At 35.4% G+C, this 23,793-nt stretch overlaps 2 protein-coding genes across 5 annotated transcripts; one reads left to right on the forward strand and one right to left on the reverse strand.

The window, feature by feature from the left end:
• Positions 1 to 1,278: 1,278 nt before the first annotated feature.
• Positions 1,279 to 3,374, reverse strand: pold4 (DNA polymerase delta 4, accessory subunit). Its single transcript, XM_060872981.1, has 5 exons — positions 3,236 to 3,374; positions 2,908 to 3,012; positions 2,696 to 2,785; positions 1,671 to 1,782; positions 1,279 to 1,497 (listed from the first exon to the last, which is right to left on the reverse strand). The coding sequence occupies exons 2-5, from the start codon at positions 3,008 to 3,010 to the stop codon at positions 1,473 to 1,475; spliced, it is 330 nt and encodes a 109-aa protein (XP_060728964.1). The 5' UTR covers positions 3,011 to 3,012; positions 3,236 to 3,374; the 3' UTR covers positions 1,279 to 1,472.
• ssrp1b (structure specific recognition protein 1b) lies at positions 2,421 to 16,557 on the forward strand. 4 transcript variants are annotated; one of them, XM_060872942.1, is made up of 18 exons: positions 2,421 to 2,660; positions 4,896 to 4,986; positions 6,058 to 6,243; positions 6,325 to 6,430; positions 6,669 to 6,862; positions 8,113 to 8,213; positions 8,393 to 8,522; positions 9,325 to 9,428; positions 9,646 to 9,774; positions 9,919 to 10,140; positions 11,013 to 11,085; positions 12,236 to 12,368; positions 12,453 to 12,498; positions 12,625 to 12,745; positions 13,366 to 13,533; positions 13,743 to 13,831; positions 14,238 to 14,409; positions 15,222 to 16,557. In XM_060872942.1, exons 2-18 carry the CDS (start codon positions 4,933 to 4,935, stop codon positions 15,285 to 15,287), a joined length of 2,094 nt encoding a protein of 697 aa, XP_060728925.1. In that variant the 5' UTR covers positions 2,421 to 2,660; positions 4,896 to 4,932; the 3' UTR covers positions 15,288 to 16,557. The 4 variants fall into 4 exon arrangements, with proteins under 4 accessions (XP_060728925.1, XP_060728923.1, XP_060728927.1 ...); XM_060872944.1 differs by lacking the exon at positions 2,421 to 2,660 and adding an exon at positions 4,219 to 4,237; XM_060872941.1 differs by lacking the exon at positions 2,421 to 2,660 and adding an exon at positions 4,220 to 4,273.
• Positions 16,558 to 23,793: the final 7,236 nt, after the last annotated feature.

Raw genomic sequence — 23,793 nt, forward strand, 5'->3', positions numbered from 1 at the left:
CTATATGGATATTAAACTCAAAAAACTAAAAAATATAAATACAATTTCACGACAAGTGAACTCCGTTGCACTTCCGCCAACACGTGGACATTGACCTCATTAAGGGGTTAAGATTAAGGATCTGGCAACGTTGTGCACTGCGTATCATACAATGAGTTGAATATGGAACTGACCTGAAAGTGACTTATTTGAGATTATATATGTTACGAATCTGCAAGTTACACTAAAATGATTGCATAAGTATTCACCCCATAGTTGCAAAATAAATACATCTGGTCCTGGAACTACCCATAGTTTGTTACAAAGCATACATAAAAAGCATTATGCAAATTACACAGCTATTAAGACAAATCTAGGAGTTTTAATTAAGTCCAGGAGTTTGTAAAATTATTAGTAATATTTTGGTTATAAACAAACAAAAAAAATTCAAAAACTCAAAAGATGGTGTTCTCAGGTGATAAGCAGTGCTGGGTGTCCACGAAATTTGCCTGTAAAGTCAATCCATGTGTTCAATTCTACAATTTCCCATGTGCGTATGAACAGCATGATGCTGTGTGCCATCTGGCGAAAAAAAATCCAGTATTGTCATCATTGAAGTGGTGCCTCAAGGCCAATCTGACCCAGTTAAGAAACCATAATTATCTTTCCTTATAGATGTTGCTAATTACTATCATATTCTCTTGAGAATTCATTCTTGTATAGATTTAAGCCTATATTTATCTGACCAGCACCCCCTATAACCTTACTGTTAAGAGCACTCTTTTGTTCTTGCTCTTTTTCCATAATGAGAACATATATAAGTTTCATCTTGGTCCTCCCCAAATCTCACACTAACTGGTCTGGATAAAGCTAAAAAAATGGCACAATGTTGGATTATTGTGGGAATTGGTTTATGACAGTAATTTTCTAAGTGAACATTCTGTGATCGCAACACCCATGATTTGCTATAAGAATTTATATTTTATATTATTACACACATTTCTAGAAAAGCCTGTTACACAGGGGCTTGTTATCATAACTCAATGTTGGTTTAAGTATTTATGTTTGAATAATTGTTTTTAGTTGCATGTAGACACACACACACCATATTAAACTACAGACTATATATCAATAAAATACATGACTGATTTGTTGGATTGTTGAAAGCGCTATTCAAATAAATTGAAATTAATTGAAAAAAAGGAAATAACTGAATTGAATTACAAACCATTTTCAGAAACGTGGAAGATCAGATAGTAATGCAAAATATCTTGAAATTAACCATAAAGATCAAAAACGTTAAGACAAAGAAGGTTTTAATTAAACTTATAATATATAAACTTCCACTTTAAAAAATACACAAAGAATGTAGTGTAAAATATAGCAAGCACAAATAAAAGCAAACATTCAAACAGCAACATTCAAACATGACCAATCACAAAAACCATGATAATCATTTCTTTAGCTGTCTTATTTTCTTCACCCATGTTTCTTCACAGGGGGTAGTCACGCCAGAGACTGAAAAACAAAAGAAAACAAAAAATGATTGAATCTGGACCAATGTTTTATGATTCTGTGTGTGTGTGTGTGTGTGTGTGTGTGTGTGTGTGTGTGTGTGTGAATGCGTGTGTGTGTGTGCACATGCATGTGAAAGTGTGTGTTGACATGTCATCATAAATTGTTCAAAGCACCTGTGTGTGTATTCTAGGTCTGTACTCTCTTTCAGCAGTATGTCTTTAATCTCCTGTGGGGGGTTCAGGCCATGTATAGCTGCCCTCTCCCATCTCTGCAAGCGACTAATCCCTACACACAGGTACATAAAAGAACAGAGATATCTTGGTTTGTGTGATGAAGAACAAAAACAAAATCTTTGTTAGTAAAATAATGTCATGGCTTCATGAAAATGCTTAGAGTTATTTATTGCTTATTACTTGCTTTATTATCATTATAATAATATAACATTGTTTAGTTTTTTTATGGTAACGGAATTATTCAGAATAATTCATTATTATGAATACTTAAGGAATATCATTTATGGAAATATCAGAATGGCTACAATTCAATCTCAGGTAATCACAACCATGTTAATAATAGTTTGTATATTTTTGCTCCAACAAAGCCACAGCTGGACAGAGCTTTGTGTATTGCCATGAAATTCACAGACTGTCTGACAGCCCATAGTAAATGTAGCAATGTAATGAACTATTGCTAGAATTATGTAGAAAACTCAGAGTAGTGGTGTATAACCAGAATTGCTCTACTAAATGTCAGTGCTCTTTAAACTCTGCTTGTCTGACCGGATTAGTGGACTAATCACGAACAATTCAACTAACTTTTGAACGTAGTTACATTTTATTTTCATCAGCTGACCCAAGAAACCACTTGCAATTCAATTCAATTCAAATTTATTTGTATGGCGCTTTTTACAATTGACATCGTCTCAGGGCAGCTTTACAGAACATAAACATAGAAAAGGTTATTATAAAGAATAATATAAAGATTGATATAATACAAAATTCAAGATTAATATTAGATATATTTAAATGTGTTTGTCTTTATCCCCAATGAGCAAGTCTGATGTGACTCTGGTGAGGAGAAACTCCCTTGAACGGTAAAGGAAGAAACCTTGAGAGGAACCAGACTCAACGAGAACCTCATCTTCATATGTGTGACACTGGAAGGTGCGATTATAAACATACAAATCCCTCTTAGTTACCTGTACATGGTCCGAACTGCCAGTCCAAGTCAAACCTCCTCAGCTCCTGCAGCTCGATCTCTCTCTCACTCAGTGTTGGAGGTTCTGCCTCTAAGATGGTACGACATGGTAATTACTATATAACTATGAACCTCTTATTCAAACTAAATGGGTTGTATTTAAAAACCTGACTGCAATAGCACAATTCTAAGCCACACACACAATAGTCTCACCTGCAGCTGGGGGAGGTGGAGGTTTCTTATCCCTTCTGTCACTTCTCTTCACTTTATTCACTACCTTGAATGTATCTGTGATGAGGCCACGTTTGGCTTTCATGTCTATAGGAAATCATAGATATTACATTTAACTAATAATAATAACATTGCAGGATTTACAGTGTCATATTATCTCTGTTGTGTAGTGATCAAAAGCAGAGCAGCTTGACCAGCTTTTGTTTGTTGATCTAGGTTTTTTTGTTATATTTCTCGATCACAAAATCATTTATCTGACACGTACTTTCACTCATAGTAAACTTAAAGAAACGACGTCTTAAAGACCTACCTTTAGTTTTTTCTCAGACAGCAGCTGTAAACTGGTTTAAGTTTCTTTTACCTCCTTGGCCTGTTCGTTTACAAAACAAGGAAAGGGAGGACGGCGAATACGTCATGACGTTTCATTTACATACGCGCTGGCGTGTACGTCTACGCACGCCGTTGATTTTTAACTCTAAAATTTGGAGTCGACTCTGATTCTGATTCCAAGGGGTGAATTGATTCAGTTGAAAAAAATTCTTAACCTTTCTGTATGCAGAAGCTGGGAGTTTGCCCATGGATCCAATAAAATATAAATATCCAGCTCTATTTGAAAATAATAACACATTTCTTAGAAAATTTTTAACTCTAAAATTTAGAGTCGACACTGATTCTAATTCCAATGGTTGAATTGATTAAAGTGAGAAATTCTTAACCTTTCTGTAGCAGAAGCTGGGAGTTTGCCCATGGATCCTGTAAAATATAAATATCCATCTCTATTTGAAAATAAGAATACATTTCGAATAAAATATTTAACTCTAAAATTTTGGAGTCGACTCTGATTCTGATTCCAAGGGTTGAATTGATTCAATTGGGGAAAAAAAATTCTTAACCTTTCTGTATGCAGAAGCTGGAAGTTTGCCCAAGGATCCAGTAACATATAAATATCCAGCTCTATTTGAAAATAATAATACATTTTTTAATAAATTTTATAAGCCATTTCAGCCATTTAACCATTTAAGTCATTTGAAAAAATTGTTAGACAAAACTCCATATTATCAATATGACTTGGAAAACCGAGATATAACAATCATTAATCTAATATCTGTGAATATATTTATGCAGTAATATAACCGAACATATAGTCTGCTAATTACTATCCAGCCCCTAAACCACGAACAAAAGAAATCAAAGTAGAAAAAAAGGCTGTAGCATCGATTCCAAAGCTTTAGACCTGACTCCTTATTCCCACTGCGAGAAACCAATGAACCGATTCTTTTTTGTGGGATCGACTCCCAGTTCTAGGGAACAGGTCTACTGCTGTTTTTATCTCGTTCCCGAAGAAAGCGTAATGCTGATAATATTATATAACGATATTATTCAGCCTGTTAATGATTAACGAGCGGGAAAGCATTTAATTAGTTATTTTCACCGTCCCTGGGATATGAAAAGATAAGCTAAAATGGGTTGTTAGTAAACACCAATGAAATGGCTAAAGAAGCTAGCCTAGCTGCATAGTAAACCGTTATTAGCACTAGCTGCGCTGCGTATATTCAGCTAGATATCCTATGGTGTCACTGTATGATGTGAAAGATTATACTATACTATAGAGGGCGAGGTGACTGAGAGAGCTATGCTGAGCTGAACTCTTGCACTTCTGGCATTTTATTTATCCACCTACAGATTATCAGTTACTACACAGAGCACAAACATTGCAGTAATACCATCAGTCCTGTCACATAGATATAATATTTCCTATATTTATATTCTATCTTGTCTGAACAGCTGATCTGTTTCAAATTATTTTACCCTGACATTTGGCACATATGATATCCAGTATAAGTGGTTTTGCCAACTCAGTACCACCATAAACCATCTTTACACTGCTCATGAACCTCTTAAAAGCAGAAATGTTAAAAAATAATCAAGCACTGATATGAACGCTGAATACTTTCCTCTTACTGATGCAGATTGTAATCACTGGGACGAGAGAGCAAAGTCGCTACCATGAGTGATGTTCTGGAGTTTAGTGACATTTATCAGGAGGTCAAGGGTTCCTGGGTGAGTAGAAGGTCTTGTAAAAGGTTTAAAGTTCATATGTAATTAACTAAATGTGTTTTGTGTTTTGATGGTTCTAATTTATCACAAATGTATTTCTGTTGTGTTTTCTGAACACCTTTGGTACTCAAGTAACTACATTTCTTTTAGATTTTGCATTTTATTCTTAAATCCTCTTTTATAATTCTTTTTAAAATGTTGAATAAAAAAAGTTAACGAATGTAGAATTTTGTTACCGTATGTAAAGCAACATACGTAACACCTCAACACTGGACTGTGTTTGGCAGATGATCTACATTGACTTGTTTATAAAAAAAATTCTGTTATTGTTATTGTTTATATGGTGATTTTTTTTGATACTGTATGGAGTTATTTATGCAGCATTTATGGAAGGTCTCCAGTGTCAGTCAGAGGTGAAGGTGGAACTGTACAGTTTCAGACACTGGGAAAGTCTTTAGGATGGAGCACACTGAGCTTTGCGGTTTCAGGCTTTTATCAATACAGTATGTTTACTTCTAGAGTGAGAAAAGCAGTGATGCTAGTGTTGGAACAGCTGTTTATAACCCAAATTATAATAGGACTAAATTGTGTCGCAGATGTTCCACATCATTAAATGTACTAACTGTAAAAGGATAGATAGTATAACTTTATTTTTTTATTTAATAAAAAACAAACACTCACTGTGATTGGAAAATAATCAGGGTGGTAACAGTAGCTCTGCTTTGCGTGGGTCATATCACAACACCCTGTCAAATTTTCAAATATCAGCATCCCAAAAGTATTTTATTACTTAAAATTCATCCTTATAATTCACAAGAGTGTTAGTCAGATGCATTATGTTAAACATCACAGACTTGCTCTGAAAATATATAATAATGTAATAACATGTTTATGTAGTTATAATTATGTGACAGAGTGCTTTTAAAAATAAGATAATTAGGCAGAAATCTTTTTCAAATGTCTTTATATGTCTCACTTATGTATTTGGAAACAAACATGTACATGACAAGATTTTATTGTTTTTTACTCATGGGACTGTTTTTCTTACTTTCCCAATTCTGTCTCTTGCTGTAGAATGACGGGCGTCTGCGGTTCAGTAAGCAGATGGTGGTTTATAAAAACAGTAAGACGGGTAAAGTGGACAGTATCCCTGTCCCAGAGCTCAGTCAGGCCCAGTGGAGGAGGGTCTGCCTGGGTCACAGCATCAAACTGTCCACCAGCACCGGACACGTGTACAAATATGATGGCTTTAAAGATGCAGTGAGTCTGATGGTTGTAGAACTTAAAAGCAGAAGCAGCCTATCAGCTTAATTTTACATTTGTTCCTCTTTGGTTTTTCAGGACTTTGAAAAAATCTCTGAGTATTTTAAAGATAATTACAAAGTGGAGCTGACCGAAAAAGACATGTGTGTCAAAGGCTGGAACTGGGGCACTGCTAAATTCAACGGTCAGCAAAGCTTTCATATTAAAGTTTCATATTATTTCATAATAGGCACCAGTTTGTTTGTTTTTTTAATGTCAAGGTATCATTTTAGAAACATGAAGTTGATTAAATTTCTGTACACTTTGGGGTATGCTGTTATTGAGAAATAATAAACTAAAGTTGTGATAACTTTAGCCTTGCTTAATGGCAGGCAATTAACAGCACTGCACCTGTGTGTTTTATTCCTGCCTGTTATGTTTAGGCCCTCTGCTGTCATTTGAAGTGAGTGACACTCCTGTGTTTGAGATTCCGCTTTCCAGTGTATCCCAGTGTACCACTGGAAAAAATGAAGTCACTCTGGAGTTTCATCAGAATGATGATACAGAGGTGTCGCTCATGGAGGTGCGTTTTTATGTCCCACCCACTACAGGAGATGAGGGGGCAGATCCTGTAGAGGTGAGAGTGTGTGTGTGTGTGTGTGTGTGTGTGTGTGTGTGTGTGTAAAATGAGCAAAATTTAGTTCACAAATGTCCCCATGATTTAATTTTAACCACACTATTGCTGAAGCAGGTATTTTATCCATTAAAAAGTTGATTTTAATATTTTTCCTACTATGACCAGTAGATAGCACACTTCTCCACAAAAAGGAGACAGTGAAACTAAATTCTATAACTGTTAACTGTGTGCTAAAGAAAAACCTTCAGTTGCAGCTAGCTTCAGGGTTAATTTTTTAATAAATACATATAAGGATTGGAATTAATAATATAATCAACACAGTTATTGATAAATCATCATGATGGATACACATTAGATCTAATATAAAATAATTAATATTGTTTAAAGACCATTTATTGAATTTCACTTTGTATTAACCTGAAACACAACCTTTCACATTAACCTGAAAATGATGCATTAAATATTAAATATAATATCTATAATTTATGTAAAAATGCTGTTAATGTGTGTTTTATAAGACTCTGTTGGGGTGTTGAATTTTACTTTTTTGTCTGCTATCTAATCAACTGCGGAAATGGGTCTGTGTGAAATATCTAGTAGCATGTGGATATATTCCAGCCATAATGGTTAAATATCCAGAGTTTGTATATGGAATATGACACCACTTACATACACATAATCCAGACATATAGTTAGTGTAAACCGCGTGTGTGTGTCCTAAAGCCTCTGCAGCAGAATCAGCAGAATGCCGCAGTGGACAGTGTCTTGAAGTTCTTATAGCACTTAAATAATCACATATGTGTGTTTTCTTAAACTGGAATTGCATCCAATAGATGACTGACTACAACAGGAGTTATATTCTAAAACTAGAAACATCCAAAAAAAAGAAAATATGTTTTCAAAGTTAAAAAATAGAAATACAATCCCATATAACTCAAACACTTGTTTTTTCTTTATATATATTTACATTTAAGGTATTAAGCATACACCCTTATCCAGAGTGACCTTAAATTTTTATCTTATACTGTACAACTGAGAAATTAAGGGTTATGGGCCAGAGGGAGCTGGGATTTGAACTCACAACCTTCCAATTGGTAGACCAACACCTTAATCACTAGACCACCACATATATATTGGTATCATTTTGAGCATTTTATATTAGATCTTTAACAGTTAAAGATCTAAATTATACAGGCTGTGATACAGTATACTATCAAGATGATAAATGGTGAACTATGCTGTTGTTTCAGGCATTTGCCCAGAATATTCTTTCTAAGGCAGATGTGATTCAGGCTACAGGAGACGCTGTGTGTATTTTCCGAGAGCTGCAGTGTCTTACACCCAGGGGAAGGTACACCAATACAGTACATACACACTTACAAACACAAATACCAAACTGCATGTTGGTCAAAGCAATTCTTATGTCATATGTTCCAGCTTAATTAATAAAGAAATTCCAAATAAAGTGTTAAGATTAAGTTTAAAAATTGCCTTGGTGGGATGAAATGCCTTGTTACTCTCTCTGGGTAGGTATGATATACGTATCTACCCCACCTTCCTGCATCTGCATGGTAAGACATTTGACTACAAGATCCCCTACACCACAGTGCTGCGTCTTTTCCTGCTCCCCCACAAAGACCAGAGACAGATGTTCTTCGTGGTGAGTGAAGGGTCTCAAAGTTTTATCTGAGGAAAAACAAGGAAAATGAATTTACTTGGTAAACAATGATGAAGATGAAAAAGATTTTTTTAAGCCTATGATTCTATGATAGGAAACACAAAAAGGCTGTAATTATACAATTATGCAAACATTTAATTGCATAAACTTATTTATATCTATTTTTCCTTTATAGGACGTACTGTAAGTGCTTAGGTCATTAATTCCATTCAGATATAGGCCCATAGCTGGAGAATAATGTAGGCAGTATTTGAAGTAATAAAAATGTAGAGGTTAGAGCACTGTTAGCACTGATTCAATACCCAGTGTCAGTATCAGCCAATACCAGAAAAAATGGTGAGGATGTTATAGAAAATATATCAGATATCAGATTCTGCAGCAAATGGCAAAGCTTTGTTGAATTTGGATTTGTTGGATTTGTTGAATTGGATTTGTTAAAGAAAGTTATTTTTATAGGTCAAAATGTTTACATATGGAGAGACTCGACAGTATTATCTTTTGTTTGAACTGATTTAATTATGTTCATAATGTATTCTATTTTTGTGAGTAAAGGAGTATAACTCTGTAGTGCTTAGGTGACATTATTTTAAAGAAAACGGTGATGCTGTGCAATTCTTCAAAACCCCCAGAAGTTCATTAGTCATGGCCTTTACTTGGAAATAGAGGAGAAATGGATGAAGGCTGATACAGTCTGTGAAAGCAGTGTTTCTGAGGCTGTATGAGCCCAAAAATCTTTTGCATATTTGGTATTTTTTCAGTGTGTTACTTATCTCTGTTTTAACAGATCAGTCTGGATCCTCCCATTAAACAAGGACAAACCCGCTATCACTTTCTCATCCTGCTATTTTCCAAGGACGAGGATATCAACCTCACCCTCAACATGAGCGAGTGAGTGAGCGAGAGTTGGAGAGTTGGAGATGAAAGAGTAAGATGAAAAACTTTAAAGCCTGAATGTGGTTTATAAGAGACATATTAAGTTAGAACATGATTTACAGACAGCCAAGACATGGACAAAGAAGATGCATTAAACAGAGTTGTTCAATAAATGCTTAATATTTGTAAGCAGTTGTAGATGCTCTTGCGGTGACTTTTGTCTCCATTGCAGGGAAGAGGTTGAGAGGCGATTTGAAGGAAAGCTGACTAAGAACATGTCTGGCTCTCTATATGAGATGGTCAGCAGGGTTATGAAAGCTCTTGTCAACAGGAAGATCACAGTACCTGGAAACTTTCAGGGGTAACACAGACTATGTACACAAGAAAACATAAAACTCACTTAGATTCCTACAATTTGTTAGTTAGTTAATGCTGTTATGTTAAATATGTTGGTCATATTCATGTAGTTATATTGGTCATTTATTTCTTTTTTGTCTCTTTACAGTCACTCTGGGGCTCAGTGTATCACTTGCTCCTATAAGGCCAGCTCAGGTCTGCTGTATCCTCTGGAGAGAGGCTTCATCTACGTTCACAAGCCCCCAGTGCATCTGCGCTTCGAGGAGATCTCTTGTGTGAACTTCGCCAGAGGCACCACAACCACACGCTCCTTTGACTTTGAAATTGAGACCAAACAGGGCAACCAGTACACATTCAGCAGTATTGAGAGGTAGAAAGCTATTTCACATGATCACAATTATCTCTTAAAATTTGTATGTTATGTTAAAAGATATTTTTTTAATTGTAATAGAAAACATTCCAGACACTGTGATTAGGTGCTTTAGTATTATGGAAGTCATTCTTTGTCATCGATCAGTTACAAAGCTGGTCTACCAGTTTGCTTTTCAACCTATTTTTGTCTACCACAACTATAGTACATGGATGATTTCAACGGATAAGAATTTTAATATAGTTACCTAAACTGTGAGAAAATAGGAAAAACAATGTTTGCTTCAAACTGACTTGAAGAAATGAAGTGTTTGCCCTTGTCATTGGAAGATCACGTTCAGTTAAGTTTAAAGGCCCAGTGATGCCACAGCCATCCAGGACCATGAGATAATCCTGCAAAATTGGCTGTACTTTCTGTCCATGGCTCACATTTTAAGTCTATATGCAGCTGAAAATATATGACTATATAATGCAATTTGATTTAATTCATTTAAACCTACTCCAGTGTCTGTTACTTGGTTCTATTACCATTGAGTGTTATCTTCAAAGTAAAAAAATTGCAGTACTCTTTACGATACCTTTCAGCAGGTCAAAGGTTTAATAGCATGATTAGGAATTTATATCCATCACACCAAACTACCAATATTAAAACTGATTATAAATGAGTAATTATATCCAGGCTTGATTTAATAACAAAAAACACAAATAAATAACTACAAAGCCCTTGAGCAGACTTATGCAAGGTAATTATTTACTCACTACTTTTACATGCACTGACAGACAATTACAGTCAATACTGACACTGAAATCATGCACTATTTCAATGTGCTGGTTGATCAACCTACTGTTCTCCTCTTCTATTCCTTCTTTTAGAGAAGAGTATGGGAAGTTGTTCGATTTTGTCAATGCTAAGAAACTGAGCATCAAGAACAGAGGCTTCAAAGAGGTAAGACATTTAGAGTCCAGCGTATCATTGACATGCATCATACATCAGTCATATCTTCAGAATGTGAACCCCATGTATGGTTGTTGTCTTCAGTACTTAAACTCATTCTCCTTTGTATCTTTGTGTTGTGTGTGTACGTTTATGTTCCGGTAGAAAAAGGTTGGTACGAGCCTTGTAGTTTGAGTGGTCCTTTAATTAAATGTTTGCTATATGTTCATTTACGAGAGTACAGGGTGCCTGCAGTTTCTAATTCGTATTACATTTTGATGGTCTTACATTTTAAGCTAGAAAATACTGTGTTGGAAACTTATTTGACCTTATTTGCTGGATAAAGGTCAATAGAGTGAGACAGCTGTGAATGAGTTATTACTATATATTACTATATTACTATATATACTATAGAAACGATTATTTTATTAGCATGAGCTATTTACTATAAGCCTGCGATTTGAAATACCTTCAGTATTACTCTCAGAGCTGCTGTTGTACAAAATATGTCATTAACCTTAGATCAATCCCTTCAAATTGGTCTTTATTTGAAGTGGGATCCCACGTTGCCCTATAACCTCCAGTAAACTGCCTGTGCTCTTTGGGTAGGAGCATACTCTCTCTCCTCTGTCAATCATAGTTACTAGCCAATCATAGGCATCTTTGAGTGGATATATGTGGAAGGGGGATAGACACCTCTCTGGAGAAAAAAAAATATACTTGGTATTGCAAATGATTTAAAATATACAACTTTAATCCAATGATACCTGCAGATGCCCTTTAATGCTATGTAAAGCAGTCTGGTGCACAATTTGCTTGGTCTTGATTGAAACATTTTTGGGATGCAATGGTTGTGTTCAAGACACAGAGTTTTAAGTCTTGGACTACATGTGTCAATGGACATGTATATACTGTATATCAAGGAACCTGTAGTAGCAGATTTGTGTCAGTTTAATGTGTATTATGACCACAACCATTGCTTAAGGGTTTGGAAAAGGCTGTGGGACCACTGTGTGTGAATAATAATAAGAATGGCTGTAATGTGTGTTAATATTAATTGGGTAAAGGGGTTTTTGTGTGTAAATGACTAACCTTGAGATTAAATACATTTCCTAGTGTTTGAAAACTTATTTCATATTTCATTTCATTGCCATAATGTCAGGGTATGAAGGTCAGAGATGACATGTACAGTGACTCTGATGAGGATCAGCATGACGCGTACCTGGAGCGCATGAAGCAGGAAGGGAAGATCCGTGAAGAGGCCAATGACAGTGATGACTCGGAGGCTGGCAGCGGTGAGTGATGACTGACCCAGCCAATCAGAGAAGCCATATATATGATTGTAAGGGTCTAAATTCTGACTCGCTCTCTCATCACAGATGAATCATTTAACCCTGGGGATGAAGATGATGATGTCGCAGAAGAGTATGTGGCTTTGATTAAAATCTCGAATCTCTTTTGTACCTAATCATTACTTCGCAGTAATGGGCTTGTAAACTGAAAAATATTTGCTGTGCTTTTCCACAAGGTGTGAGACTCTGTGTGTTTCAGGTATGACAGTAAAGCCTCAGCCAGTGAAAGTAGTGCTGAAGGTGCAGACAGTGAAGAAGACAGAAAAAAGAAACCTGTCAAGAAAGCCAAAACTGTGAAGGAGGCTAAGCACAAAAAGGAGGTGAAAACAGAGGGGGTGTAGATGTATTAAAGCATTTTGGTGGAAATAACCTTATTGAGTAAACCTTATGGAATTAAGTGTGTAAAGACTAATAGTGCTCACACCTTTCGTCTGTGTTTCAGTGAAGTCACTAAATAATTCACAGCAGTTATACTGAACGATATGCTTTAAAAGGTTTTGTATTTTTTAAATCTATTTAAATTTCGTTGGAATACCTACGATTTTTTGCATATGCTATATATGCTGTGTAAGGATTTTACATATTAGCATGCGTACTGTGGACACTTTGTGTTTGTTGACTTCTATGTCTAACATTTTGAATAAGTATGTCAAGCTATTGATGATTAGATAAAATAATTATGTTTAAATCATGTTTTGAGTGAAAGAATCTCTAAAACAAATCATTGAGGAAAAAAACGTCAAAGTCGTCATTTGCTACGGTGCCAGGGTACAAAAGAAGACAGAAATTAAAAACAGACAATTATATTTGCAGTAGATATCTAATAGTCTAAAAGTCTGAGTATGAAATCTAATCACAAGAAAGCACATTCTGTTGGAGCAGATTTAAATTTTACTAGCAAAGAGTTAGTGTTTAATATGTTCTCTATGGCCATGTACAGAAGAAGATGAAGGACAGCAGCGCCCCTAAGAGGCCAATGAGTGCCTATATGCTGTGGCTCAACTCCAGCAGAGATCGCATTAAAGCTGAAAACCCTGGAATCTCAGTCACTGAGATTTTAAAGAAGGCCGGTGAGATGTGGAAGCAGCTGAGCAAGGACAAGAAAGAGGTGATAAATGTATTTCATTTTGTCCCATCTTGTTTTCAAGCTGTAATAAATTGTGTGAAAGTTAATAAATGTTAATACTGGGACTTAAGTTCTAGAAAGTGCACAGAAAAAAAATGCTTAATGAAAAAGCTTAAAATGCTTCAAATTAAATTGTTGTTTGAATTCAGTTTGCTTCATTTTTATGTTTCACTGTGTTCACTTTTTGACAGGAGTGGGAAGGGAAATCTGACGAAGCCAAGAAAGAATATGAGCGAGCGATGAAACAGTACAGAGAAAAAAGTGGAGGCACCTCAAAAAAGTACTTCACACAATCTGTTCACAAAAAACTCTGTTTACACTTTTCAGTCACAGTTGGCTTCTAAAAATGATTACAATTGTATAACCAATCACATTATATTCATAGATTAGCTCCATAGATTATGGTCATACATTGAGTATGGATAAGTGTTTAATCCAAGACATGACAAAACATCAGATTTGATCCAGATGTAGTAATTAACAGTGAGTTAGGGATGTTCAGAATTATCGCAGTTTGTTTTTATTTGCACTACTGATATGATGGAAGCCTGCAATAATGCAAATATTATAATATGCTGATATGGCTTTAATGAACAATGCACCATAGTAGCTTGTAATAGCTGTAATGCCCCGTAATGGGGAAACAACCATTTGCTATATATTCTTTTCCTTTTATTTCAATTAAGGCCAAGAAAGAAAGGAGGAAAAAGTGACGAGAGAAAGAAAAAGAAGTTAGGTGGAGGGAGGGAAAGAGAGAGGAACAAGCCAGCCGGGAATGAAAGCTTTAAAAGTCCAGAGTTCATCTCCAGTGAGGAGAGTTCGTCCGAGTCCAACCGTGGAAAAGGCCGTAAACGCAAGGTTGGAACACACACACACACACACACGCACATACTGTACACATACACACAAATGGTAATGTTAAGGTTCATTTTAGGTGTAAGGTTTTTTTTTTAAACCTGAAATTTAACCATAATAAAGAAAATAAAAGATATTACAAATTCAGTTTATTTGTATAGTGCTTTTAACAATGCACATTGTCTCAAAGCAGCTTTACAGAAGTATGGAAACAGAAGAGAGAGAATAAAAAAGAAATAAATATATAATAATAATAAGAAGAAGAAAAAATAAGGATTAAAAATAAATAAATGAATATATACAATTAAAGTTTCAAATTAATTAAAAAATATTAATTTAAAATTTAGAATACATATCTATCCCTATCCTTAATGAGCAAGCCGGAGGTGACGGCGGCAAGGAAAAATTCTGAGCTGATATGAGGAAGGAACCTTGAGAGGAACCAGGCTCAGAAGGGAACACATCCTCATTTGGGGATACTTGTCTGTCTTATTTTGAAAAAAGACTTCTTGAAAAGTGTTAAATGTTACTTATGTAATTAATCATGATTAATATATACACAAGTGTGGAAAAGTCTGCATTTTGTACTACTGTCAGCCAGTGGTGAGTTCAAATCTTAGTTCCACCTCTGCAGGGCCCCTGAGCAAGGCCCTTAACCCTCAATTGTATAAAAAATGAGATACAAATGTAAGTTAAGGGTGTCTGCTAAATGCTGTAAATGTTAAAGTATCATTACCTCTTGCTAAAGTTTTTGCATTTTTCTTTGAAGTGGACTAATTGTCTAATGTTTGTCTGTGTCTTGATATACACACCAGGGCTCAGATTATGAAGAGAAACAAGCAAGCAGCACTCCCAGCTCAGAGGAGTCTGTCTCAGACTAAGACACTAGCAGCATGACAGAGCATGAAAGAAAGAGACAGGACAATGGAGTCGTCCTGCCCTGTCCACTTGTGTTTTCATTTTCATCTTCTTTCTCCATGTTTAATTTTATCCATTTTAGTATGCATTTTATATAACACACACTAACGTATTACTTTCTAACCTGCTTAACTTTGATGTTTCTAGCAAGTACCATATGTTATGTGAATACATTAAGGTTGAAAAAATCTCAAAAACATTTGAAGATGATGTTATAGAAGATGTTAAACAACTTCTCGGTCACAATGTGAATTTAAGCAAATGTGTAATATTCATCATGTTTACTCCTTTGTACAAAAGGTCAGATTTTCCATAAGTTTTATCCCTTTCACTGAAGCATGTGTTCAGACAACACTGAAGGTGTTTCAATCATTTTCTAACACAGGAGCTCTTTTTTAAACCGAGGGTTTTTTTTTTTTTAATTTTATTTCAATGCTCATAGTCATTGTAATACATTCTCATTTCTATAGTTTCTAAATTACTGGGACTTATATAGTGGACATTCAGATTTTTTTTTATTAATGTAGATGTGAAGTTTCTGTGAGAACATTTTTAGAAGGAGTCCCTAATGCCAGCACTTTGCAACAATCAGAGGTATAGCTGTTCCTTTTTCTGTCTAACGAAGGAACCAATTTTTATATTGTAAGTAATAACACGAACTTGTTTCACAAACAGATTGTTTAAGCAGACAAAAAAATGTATTTGCCATCATTTAAGAAATAAATGAATAAATAAACGATTCACAAAGGTTTCACAGCATTAAACCTTTAAAACAGACAAAAATATGGTGTGTATTCCATTGTTCAATAAATAAAGTGTTTAGCATTGGCATATTGCTGAGGTACAGTATGAGAGGAATAAAGCACTTCATGGACATACTGTAAGTGGTAAATAATCACACCACCCTGTCTTTTGATTATTTCCCTGTTGTCTTATGTTCTTTACAGAATGATGTTTCAAAACAAATAATAATTTATTACAACCCCAGAGCACCTTTACTGTACATCATTGCTGATGATTGTGTTATAAATATATTCTGTAAGTATTTAAGTGTTTTCATTTTTATGGTGTTCATTATTGCCCTCGTCATTTCAAGCTGGTGTTTATTAATGCTTGTGACCTGACAGGTTTTTGTGGATGTTCAGTATAAGCCAAAATGTTAATGTGTTCAGTCTAATTTTTGAGCAACAGACTGTAAGTTCTCATTAAAGCCCTATTTTATATAAGGAGCAACCTGTTTCTCTTGTTTCTTCTTTCTGAGTCTGTTTTTTTCTATGGTATATTAATTGTATTGTTGTCTGCAGTGTAGTTCCGTTGCACCATCAACCACATACACCGCAAACCTTTTCAAACATACAGTATTGTCAGTAAGTGGAAGCCTCCTTGTGGTTTTTGACAAGGAGAAATGGAAAGAAGAGAAGCCTGTTTGGAATGTGGTTTGTGAAAGAAGTGGGGTAAGGAGCAAAACAGGAAGACAGGGAACCAGACGAAGGGAGGCACAGCAGTGCGGTCACAGAGGATGGAAAGATTTTAAGGTTGGTTGTTGATGCTATAGTTTCAGAGTGGAACCAGAAAGACCATGTTGGAGCTAAAGAGGCAGACAAAGGAGACTGTCAGTGTCCAAGTGAGTGTAACTTGATACTACGCTCACATATACACACATTAGTATGCATTAACTGATCACTCCATTTTGACTTGAATCCTCATGTCCGTTAGGTCAGGGTCTCTGTCCTCACCACTGAAATTTTCTTTCTCCACTTTTCTGCTGACATGGCCTGTCTTAATCTATTCATCCATGAGCAGTATATATTACATAATCATCACAGGACAATATCCATCTGTCTCATTTATGCTGAAATGTTTTGATTTATCCATGGCGATGAAAGGAAAAGAGATTTCACAGCATTAAGTTTATACCTCAAAGAAAGTAGAATTAGACATACTGATCCTGACTGTTAAATCAGTGAGTGTGTAGCTAAATTAAAGTATAAAGCTGCTGGAGATAAACAGATGGTTTAGAATTTTGAACTACTTATAACAAAGAAAGTGCATTTTCAATATATTGAATATAATATTCAGGATTCTGCTAAGTGCCTAATGAGATGTATGCCTATTTCTAGGTGTCTTAAATATAAGCAAATGTGTAAAAAAGGTTTTCTTTTCCTCATGGAACTCACGCCTCACAACATGTGATCGGGTTGATCGAAAATGCGCTGCTAGGTTTTACACAAACTTGTGTAATCAGTGTCAACTCGAGTGCATGCTGTCATTAAAATAAAAAAGGGGAAGAAGCAAATACTAAGAAACTCATGAAAATGTATAAAAATATTTTACAGATTCTACTTTTTACTGAAGTGATGTCACTAATATCATTTGTAATGAAAATCGATGTATGAAATTACAAAATAATGCATAATGGAGGCATTTTCACCCATGCTCTCAGACATTTGGACCCCAGTGTGCCCAATGAATAATGGAGCTAATCCATTAGGCACTTTAAAAACAAGTAAAAAACAGACTGGGAGTCAATTAACAAATGTTTGTTTCTTTTATTATTTTATTATACTACTGTTTAAATTAAAATTATTAATGGTATTGCTACTGTATATAAGATATTTTCTTTAATGGTTATATCAGGATCTGTGTGTCTACTAGAAAGAGGTTTTTTACATGAAGTATATTATGTATTTGTTTCTATACTGTCACCAGGTGAGGCCTTGTTTATAGTTTATTCATTCATTCATTCATTCATTTTCTACCGCTTATCCGAACTACCTCGGGTCACGGGGAGCCTGTGGCGTCATCGGGCATCAAGGCAGGATACACCCTGGACGGAGTGCCAACCCATCGCAGGGCACACACACACTCTCATTCACTCACGCAATCACGCACTACGGACAATTTTCCAGAGATGCCAATCAAACTACCATGCATGTCTTTGGACCGGGGGAGGAAACCGCAGTACCCGGAGGAAACCCCTGAGGCACGGGGAGAACATGCAAACTCCACACACACAAGGTGGAGGTGGGAATCAAACCCCCAACACTGGAGGTGTGAGGCGAATGTGCTAACCACTAAGCCACCATGCCCCCTATTATAGTTTATATTACAAGCAAATAGTATAAGGTATATATTCATAGATATATGAATAGATAGATTATATCATAGATATCATGTCCATGAGTACATGTATGCTGTATATATATATATATATATATATATATATATATATATATATATATATATATATATATCAGTACACCCCTCATATTTCAGCAACCATTTTTGTATATCTTCTCAAGGGACAATATTGCAGAAATGAAATTTCTGTAATATCAGATGATATATTTTAGAGTAGATAATGTGCTGCTAGTATAGTGCTCTAGATTTACTGTCCTCTGAAAATTACTTAACATACAGCCATTAGTGTCAAAATAGCTGGCAACAAAAAAATAGGATAACAGCTGTTCTATTCATCGTGTTCAAGTCTTTGTCTGCCTAACAGGACCGTACAAATTTGTGTATCTTTTGTTAGAGCAGTTGAAATTTGTTGCTTTGAGTAGAATTCTCTCGTAATGTCAACACTGCATATTGAACATGGAGCCTCATGGCAAAGAACACTCTGAGCATTTGAGCATCTCTCCACAAAGCTGGCCTAGGCTATAAGAAGATCAGTAAAGGGTCGATCAAAGAAGCCCAGTCCTCGTGCTGTACGTCAGGTGCAGAAGTTGTCTTCAAAAAACAGATGCATGAGTGCTTCCAGCATTGCTTTAGAGGTTGCAGAAACGAAAGGTCAGCTTGTCAGTGCTCAGACCATATGCCGCACACTGCAACAAGTCGGTTTGCATGGCCGTCGTCCCAGAAGCCTTTTCTGAAGCTGGCTCACAGGACAGCCTGCAATTAGTTTCCTGAAGACAACTTGTCCAAGAGCATGAATTACTAGAACGATGTCCTGTGGTCTGATAAGACTAAGATAAACTTGTCTGGCTCAGATGGTGTCCAGCATGTGTGGCAACGCCCTGGTGAGGAGTACCAAGAAAATTGTGTCTTTCCTACAGTCAAGCATAGTGGCGGTAGAATCATTGTCTGAAGCTGCATGAGTGCTGCTGGCAATGGGGAGCTGCACTTTATTTAGGGAAATATGGATTCCAATATGATCTGTAACATTCTGAAGCAGAACCTGATGCCCTCCCTTCAGAAACTTGGCCAAACTGCAGTTTTCCATCTTGATAAACACACAACCAAGATGACAAGTGCCTTGCTGAGGAAGCTAAAGATGAAGGTGATGGAGTGGCCAGACCTGTGTCTCCAGACCTGAACCCTATTGGTCAACCTGTGGGGCATCCTCAAGCGGACGGTGGAGAAGCGCCATGTGTCTAACATCTAGCAGCTCTGTGATGTCAATATGGAGGAGTGGAAGAGGATCCCAGCAACATCCTATGGACCTCTGGTGAATTCCATGCCCAGGAGGATTAAGGCAGTGGTTGTCCACCATGCCACTCACACAAAATTTTGACACTTTGGACACCGTTTTAACATCACTTAGGGTGTACTCACTTTTGTTGCAAGTTATTTAGACATTAGACATACATTTAGGCTGTATTTTGAGTTATTTTGAGTTGTTGAGGACAGTAAATCTTTACTGCTATACAAGCAGCACACTGGCTACTCAAAAGTATATCCAATTTTTATTTCTATAGTTTTGTCCCTTGAGAACATATAATAAAATAATTGCTGAAATGTGAGGGGTGTATGTACGTTTTTACGATACTGTATATATATATTTACACTTTTACACATATTTTCACTTACACTTATGGCATTTGGCAGACACCCTTATCCATTGCGACACACAAAACTGTTTTTAAGTCTCTATTAATGAATATATATATATATATATATATATATATATATATATATATATATATATATATATATATATATATATATATATATATATATATATATGATAACGTAATCATATACATACATATATATATATATATATATATATATATATATATATATATATATATATATATATATATATATATATATATGATAACGTAATCACTGTTCTTTTTTTAATTAATATACACATAAAACAAACAGGGGGAAAGTGCTAGTTTAAGTGTTTTCTCTCTCTCTCTCTCTCTCTCTCTCTCTCTCTCTCTTTTTTTACACACTCTCTCTCTCTCTCTCTCTCTCTCTCTCTCACACACACACACACGCACAGACACACACAAAGAAGGCAGCTTTTATTGTCATTAAGATACACAGCAGATAGATGCCTTGAGAGTGACATATATAGAAATAATTACTTCTCATTTGTTAATTATTATTTAGTCTATTATGAAATGTATCAAGCATGACCCTGACTTGGAAAAAAAAATCATCATTTGTTTAAGCAACTTTATACACACTTTCCTTTAATATGATTATCTCTCTTGGTTTGTCTATCATATCATGTTTGTCATCCCTGTGCCTGTAAGGTCAATTACACACATCAGTGTATTTATTGAAGGTTTAAAATGTTGTGATTGATCATTGTGTTCCTCTCATATGCTCTGTCTTCCTCTCATATGTTCTGTCTACAAATTATACATTTCTCATCCACCTCTTCCTTTTTTCTGTCCATTTTTCTCCCAGCACTTGCTCTCAAACCACTTTGCTCCTTATTGCATTTACTGCAATCTTATTCATCAATTTGTATTGAGTCAAGTGCATTTTCTCTACCACCCCCTTCACACTTTCATTACCTCTGCATCTCTCTCTCTCTCTTCTTTGCTTTACCTTTTCTAAAGCTCTTGTTTCAAGAGAATCTAATCAAGTTGTGAAGCACTCAGCATAGCTTTTGAATAACCACAATCATGATCTGTCTATGACCTGCTTATAGTGCTAGTGTCCCAGCTTTTCTTGGAATCTGGTGCATTGGCCTGTTTTGCGCTTAAAATGTGTGTGAACATGTGGGAGAGAGAGAGAGAGAGAGAGAGAGAGAGAGAGAGAGAGAGAGAGAGAGAGAGAGAGAGAGAGAGAAAGAGCCCTTTTGAACTTCCTACATTATAGCAAAACCTCAAGCTTAATGGTCAATCTTATGGCCATATTAAAGAATGACCATCATGCTCATCATGTGTTTAATTTATTATGGGTGTAATGTGATCCTTCCTTTTATGTGGGTAATTTGTAAAATGGATAATCTGATACATGTATCTATTAAATAATTGACTCGGCTATAATGCACAAACAGTGTCTGTATGGGTATTTGCTTTGGGGGAGAAATTGCATAAAAAACGTTTTTACAAGATGTGCCTCTTGCACTTTGGCGTTAGTGTCTGTTGGGGTGTCTGTTGGGGAATTATTACTGGATTCACTGTAAAGGTTGGATATAGTGCTTCATTTCATCCCATGACTAAATCATTTCTAAGTGTTTTTAAAATGACTTTTACTCCTGAAATGCTGAATTTACTGTGATGACTTTGTTTATTCAGTAACCTGTATTGACTGGAGGATTCTGTTGTATGATCTAAAAAACAATCATTAATTTCATTAATTTGTATTATTTGGATTTTTATTGGGGTTCTCAAGATTTTGTAGCCAGGGGTCAATTTCAGTGCAGGACAAAATCATAGCCATTTTAACTCCTGAACTTTTTGGAACACATTAGCTCTAAGTTGCATTATATACCAAGCTGACTTGTTTGCAAGTTCTTGAGATTTGGTTTAAATCTGTTCAATTCACATGGCCAGTGAAAGAAATAACCACATTTGAGAACCACTGGTTTAGGGAATCTAACTTACTGAATTTGTACTGAACTGTACAGAAAGCAGGCATGTGTATTTACATATACATGCATCTGTGTGTGTGTGTGTGTGTGTGTGTGTGTGTGTGTGTGTGTGTGTGTGTGAATTTACCCTCATGTTGCTAATAGGAAGTCGCAAAGAACCACAAACAAATCACATGTCCTAAGGTTAGTCAATTTTATTGTTTTGACATCTAATTAGCAAAAGTCAAAACTACTGTTGTGGTTGAAGATTTGCAATTCTGTGCTATAGCTGCCCATAATTTAATCTTTATTTAATAATAATAATAATAATAATAATAATAATATTGCCAGGATAGTGTCAAGTTGTGTCTCAATACTGCTGCTGTAATCATAAAGACATTATTAACAATATTCTGATAAGAAACAAACTTTGACTACAGGCGCTTAGACCTGTTTGTTCGGACAGCTATATACTGTACGTTTATATGGTTGTATGATTTATATGTGTTCCCTGTTGAGTTTCATCTTTATATCTCATCCTTTTTGGATTTAAATTGATAGACTTAATGTTACATCTAAAAGGAATTTACTGGTTATGCAATTTTGACCATATAGTACAGCGATATAGAAGAAAAATTATTTACAAGCACACTTTCTGGTGTCATGCATATGAGGATGTTGTCTCAAGGAGTTTTTCCTCTGGCTTGCTCATTAGGGATAAATTTATATCCTGCACTTATATATTTAAAGAAAAAATATTTGGGACAATGCCCATTGTTAAAATCTTAAGATAAATAAAATGTAAATGAATTTAATGAAGTCTACTTCTGGATATTTTAAGCATAGTGGATTATATGGACAGAATTCTGCATTTTAAATCTGAACTTTAATGACCATAACAGAAAACATTATACATGAATACACACATACATAAGTGCACACAAACACAAACACAAACACACACAACACATGGGACACATAACCTTAGGACATGTGATCTGCATATGGTTCTTTGTGACTTCCCGGTAGCAACATGCAGGTACACGCACAGGTTCACAAATCATTTTGCCTACACTAACAATTAGTTCCTGTTATTACTTACATTATTGCAGCTATAAAAAATATTGTCCCCTCGCCATCCTCATATGTTTCTGTAAAATTTGTCATATTACTAAGAAATCTTTAAGCCATCCTGAAAATTATCATGAAATTTTAGCTGAAAACCTAAAGCAAGAGCTTGACCTCTCTGCTTCAAAGAGCGGACACAAGGGACTCCTTCCAATTAGATAAGGTTTTAAAATCAGTTTCTGTGAAACGTCCAATACATAAGTCCCTGTATAGGTTGTAAGCATAGAAATAATATCATGTTAGAGGGAGCACTTTTATTTAAACTGTGTCTTGAATTTGAGCTGGCACTATTGTCAGAGATGTAGATAAATTACACCCTTTCATTCCCTCTGATTAAATACATTTTAGAAATCAACATTGTGGTATAAATATCTGACTAAAAGTTATCTTTATTTTTACTTATGTACTTATGTAAAACTGCTTTGAAACAATGTCATTTGTAAAAAAAGTGATTTACAAATAAATTGAATAAAATTAAAATAAAATTAAAAAAAAAACTGAAAGCAAAAAATTATAATTAGAGGTGAAATACAAAATTATGTTACTACAGCTTATATTTTAATGGAATTGGCCAAAAC

This window comes from Tachysurus vachellii, chromosome 6 (genome assembly GCF_030014155.1).
Source record: "Tachysurus vachellii isolate PV-2020 chromosome 6, HZAU_Pvac_v1, whole genome shotgun sequence".
In the NCBI taxonomy this organism is placed as follows: Eukaryota; Metazoa; Chordata; class Actinopteri; order Siluriformes; family Bagridae; genus Tachysurus; species Tachysurus vachellii.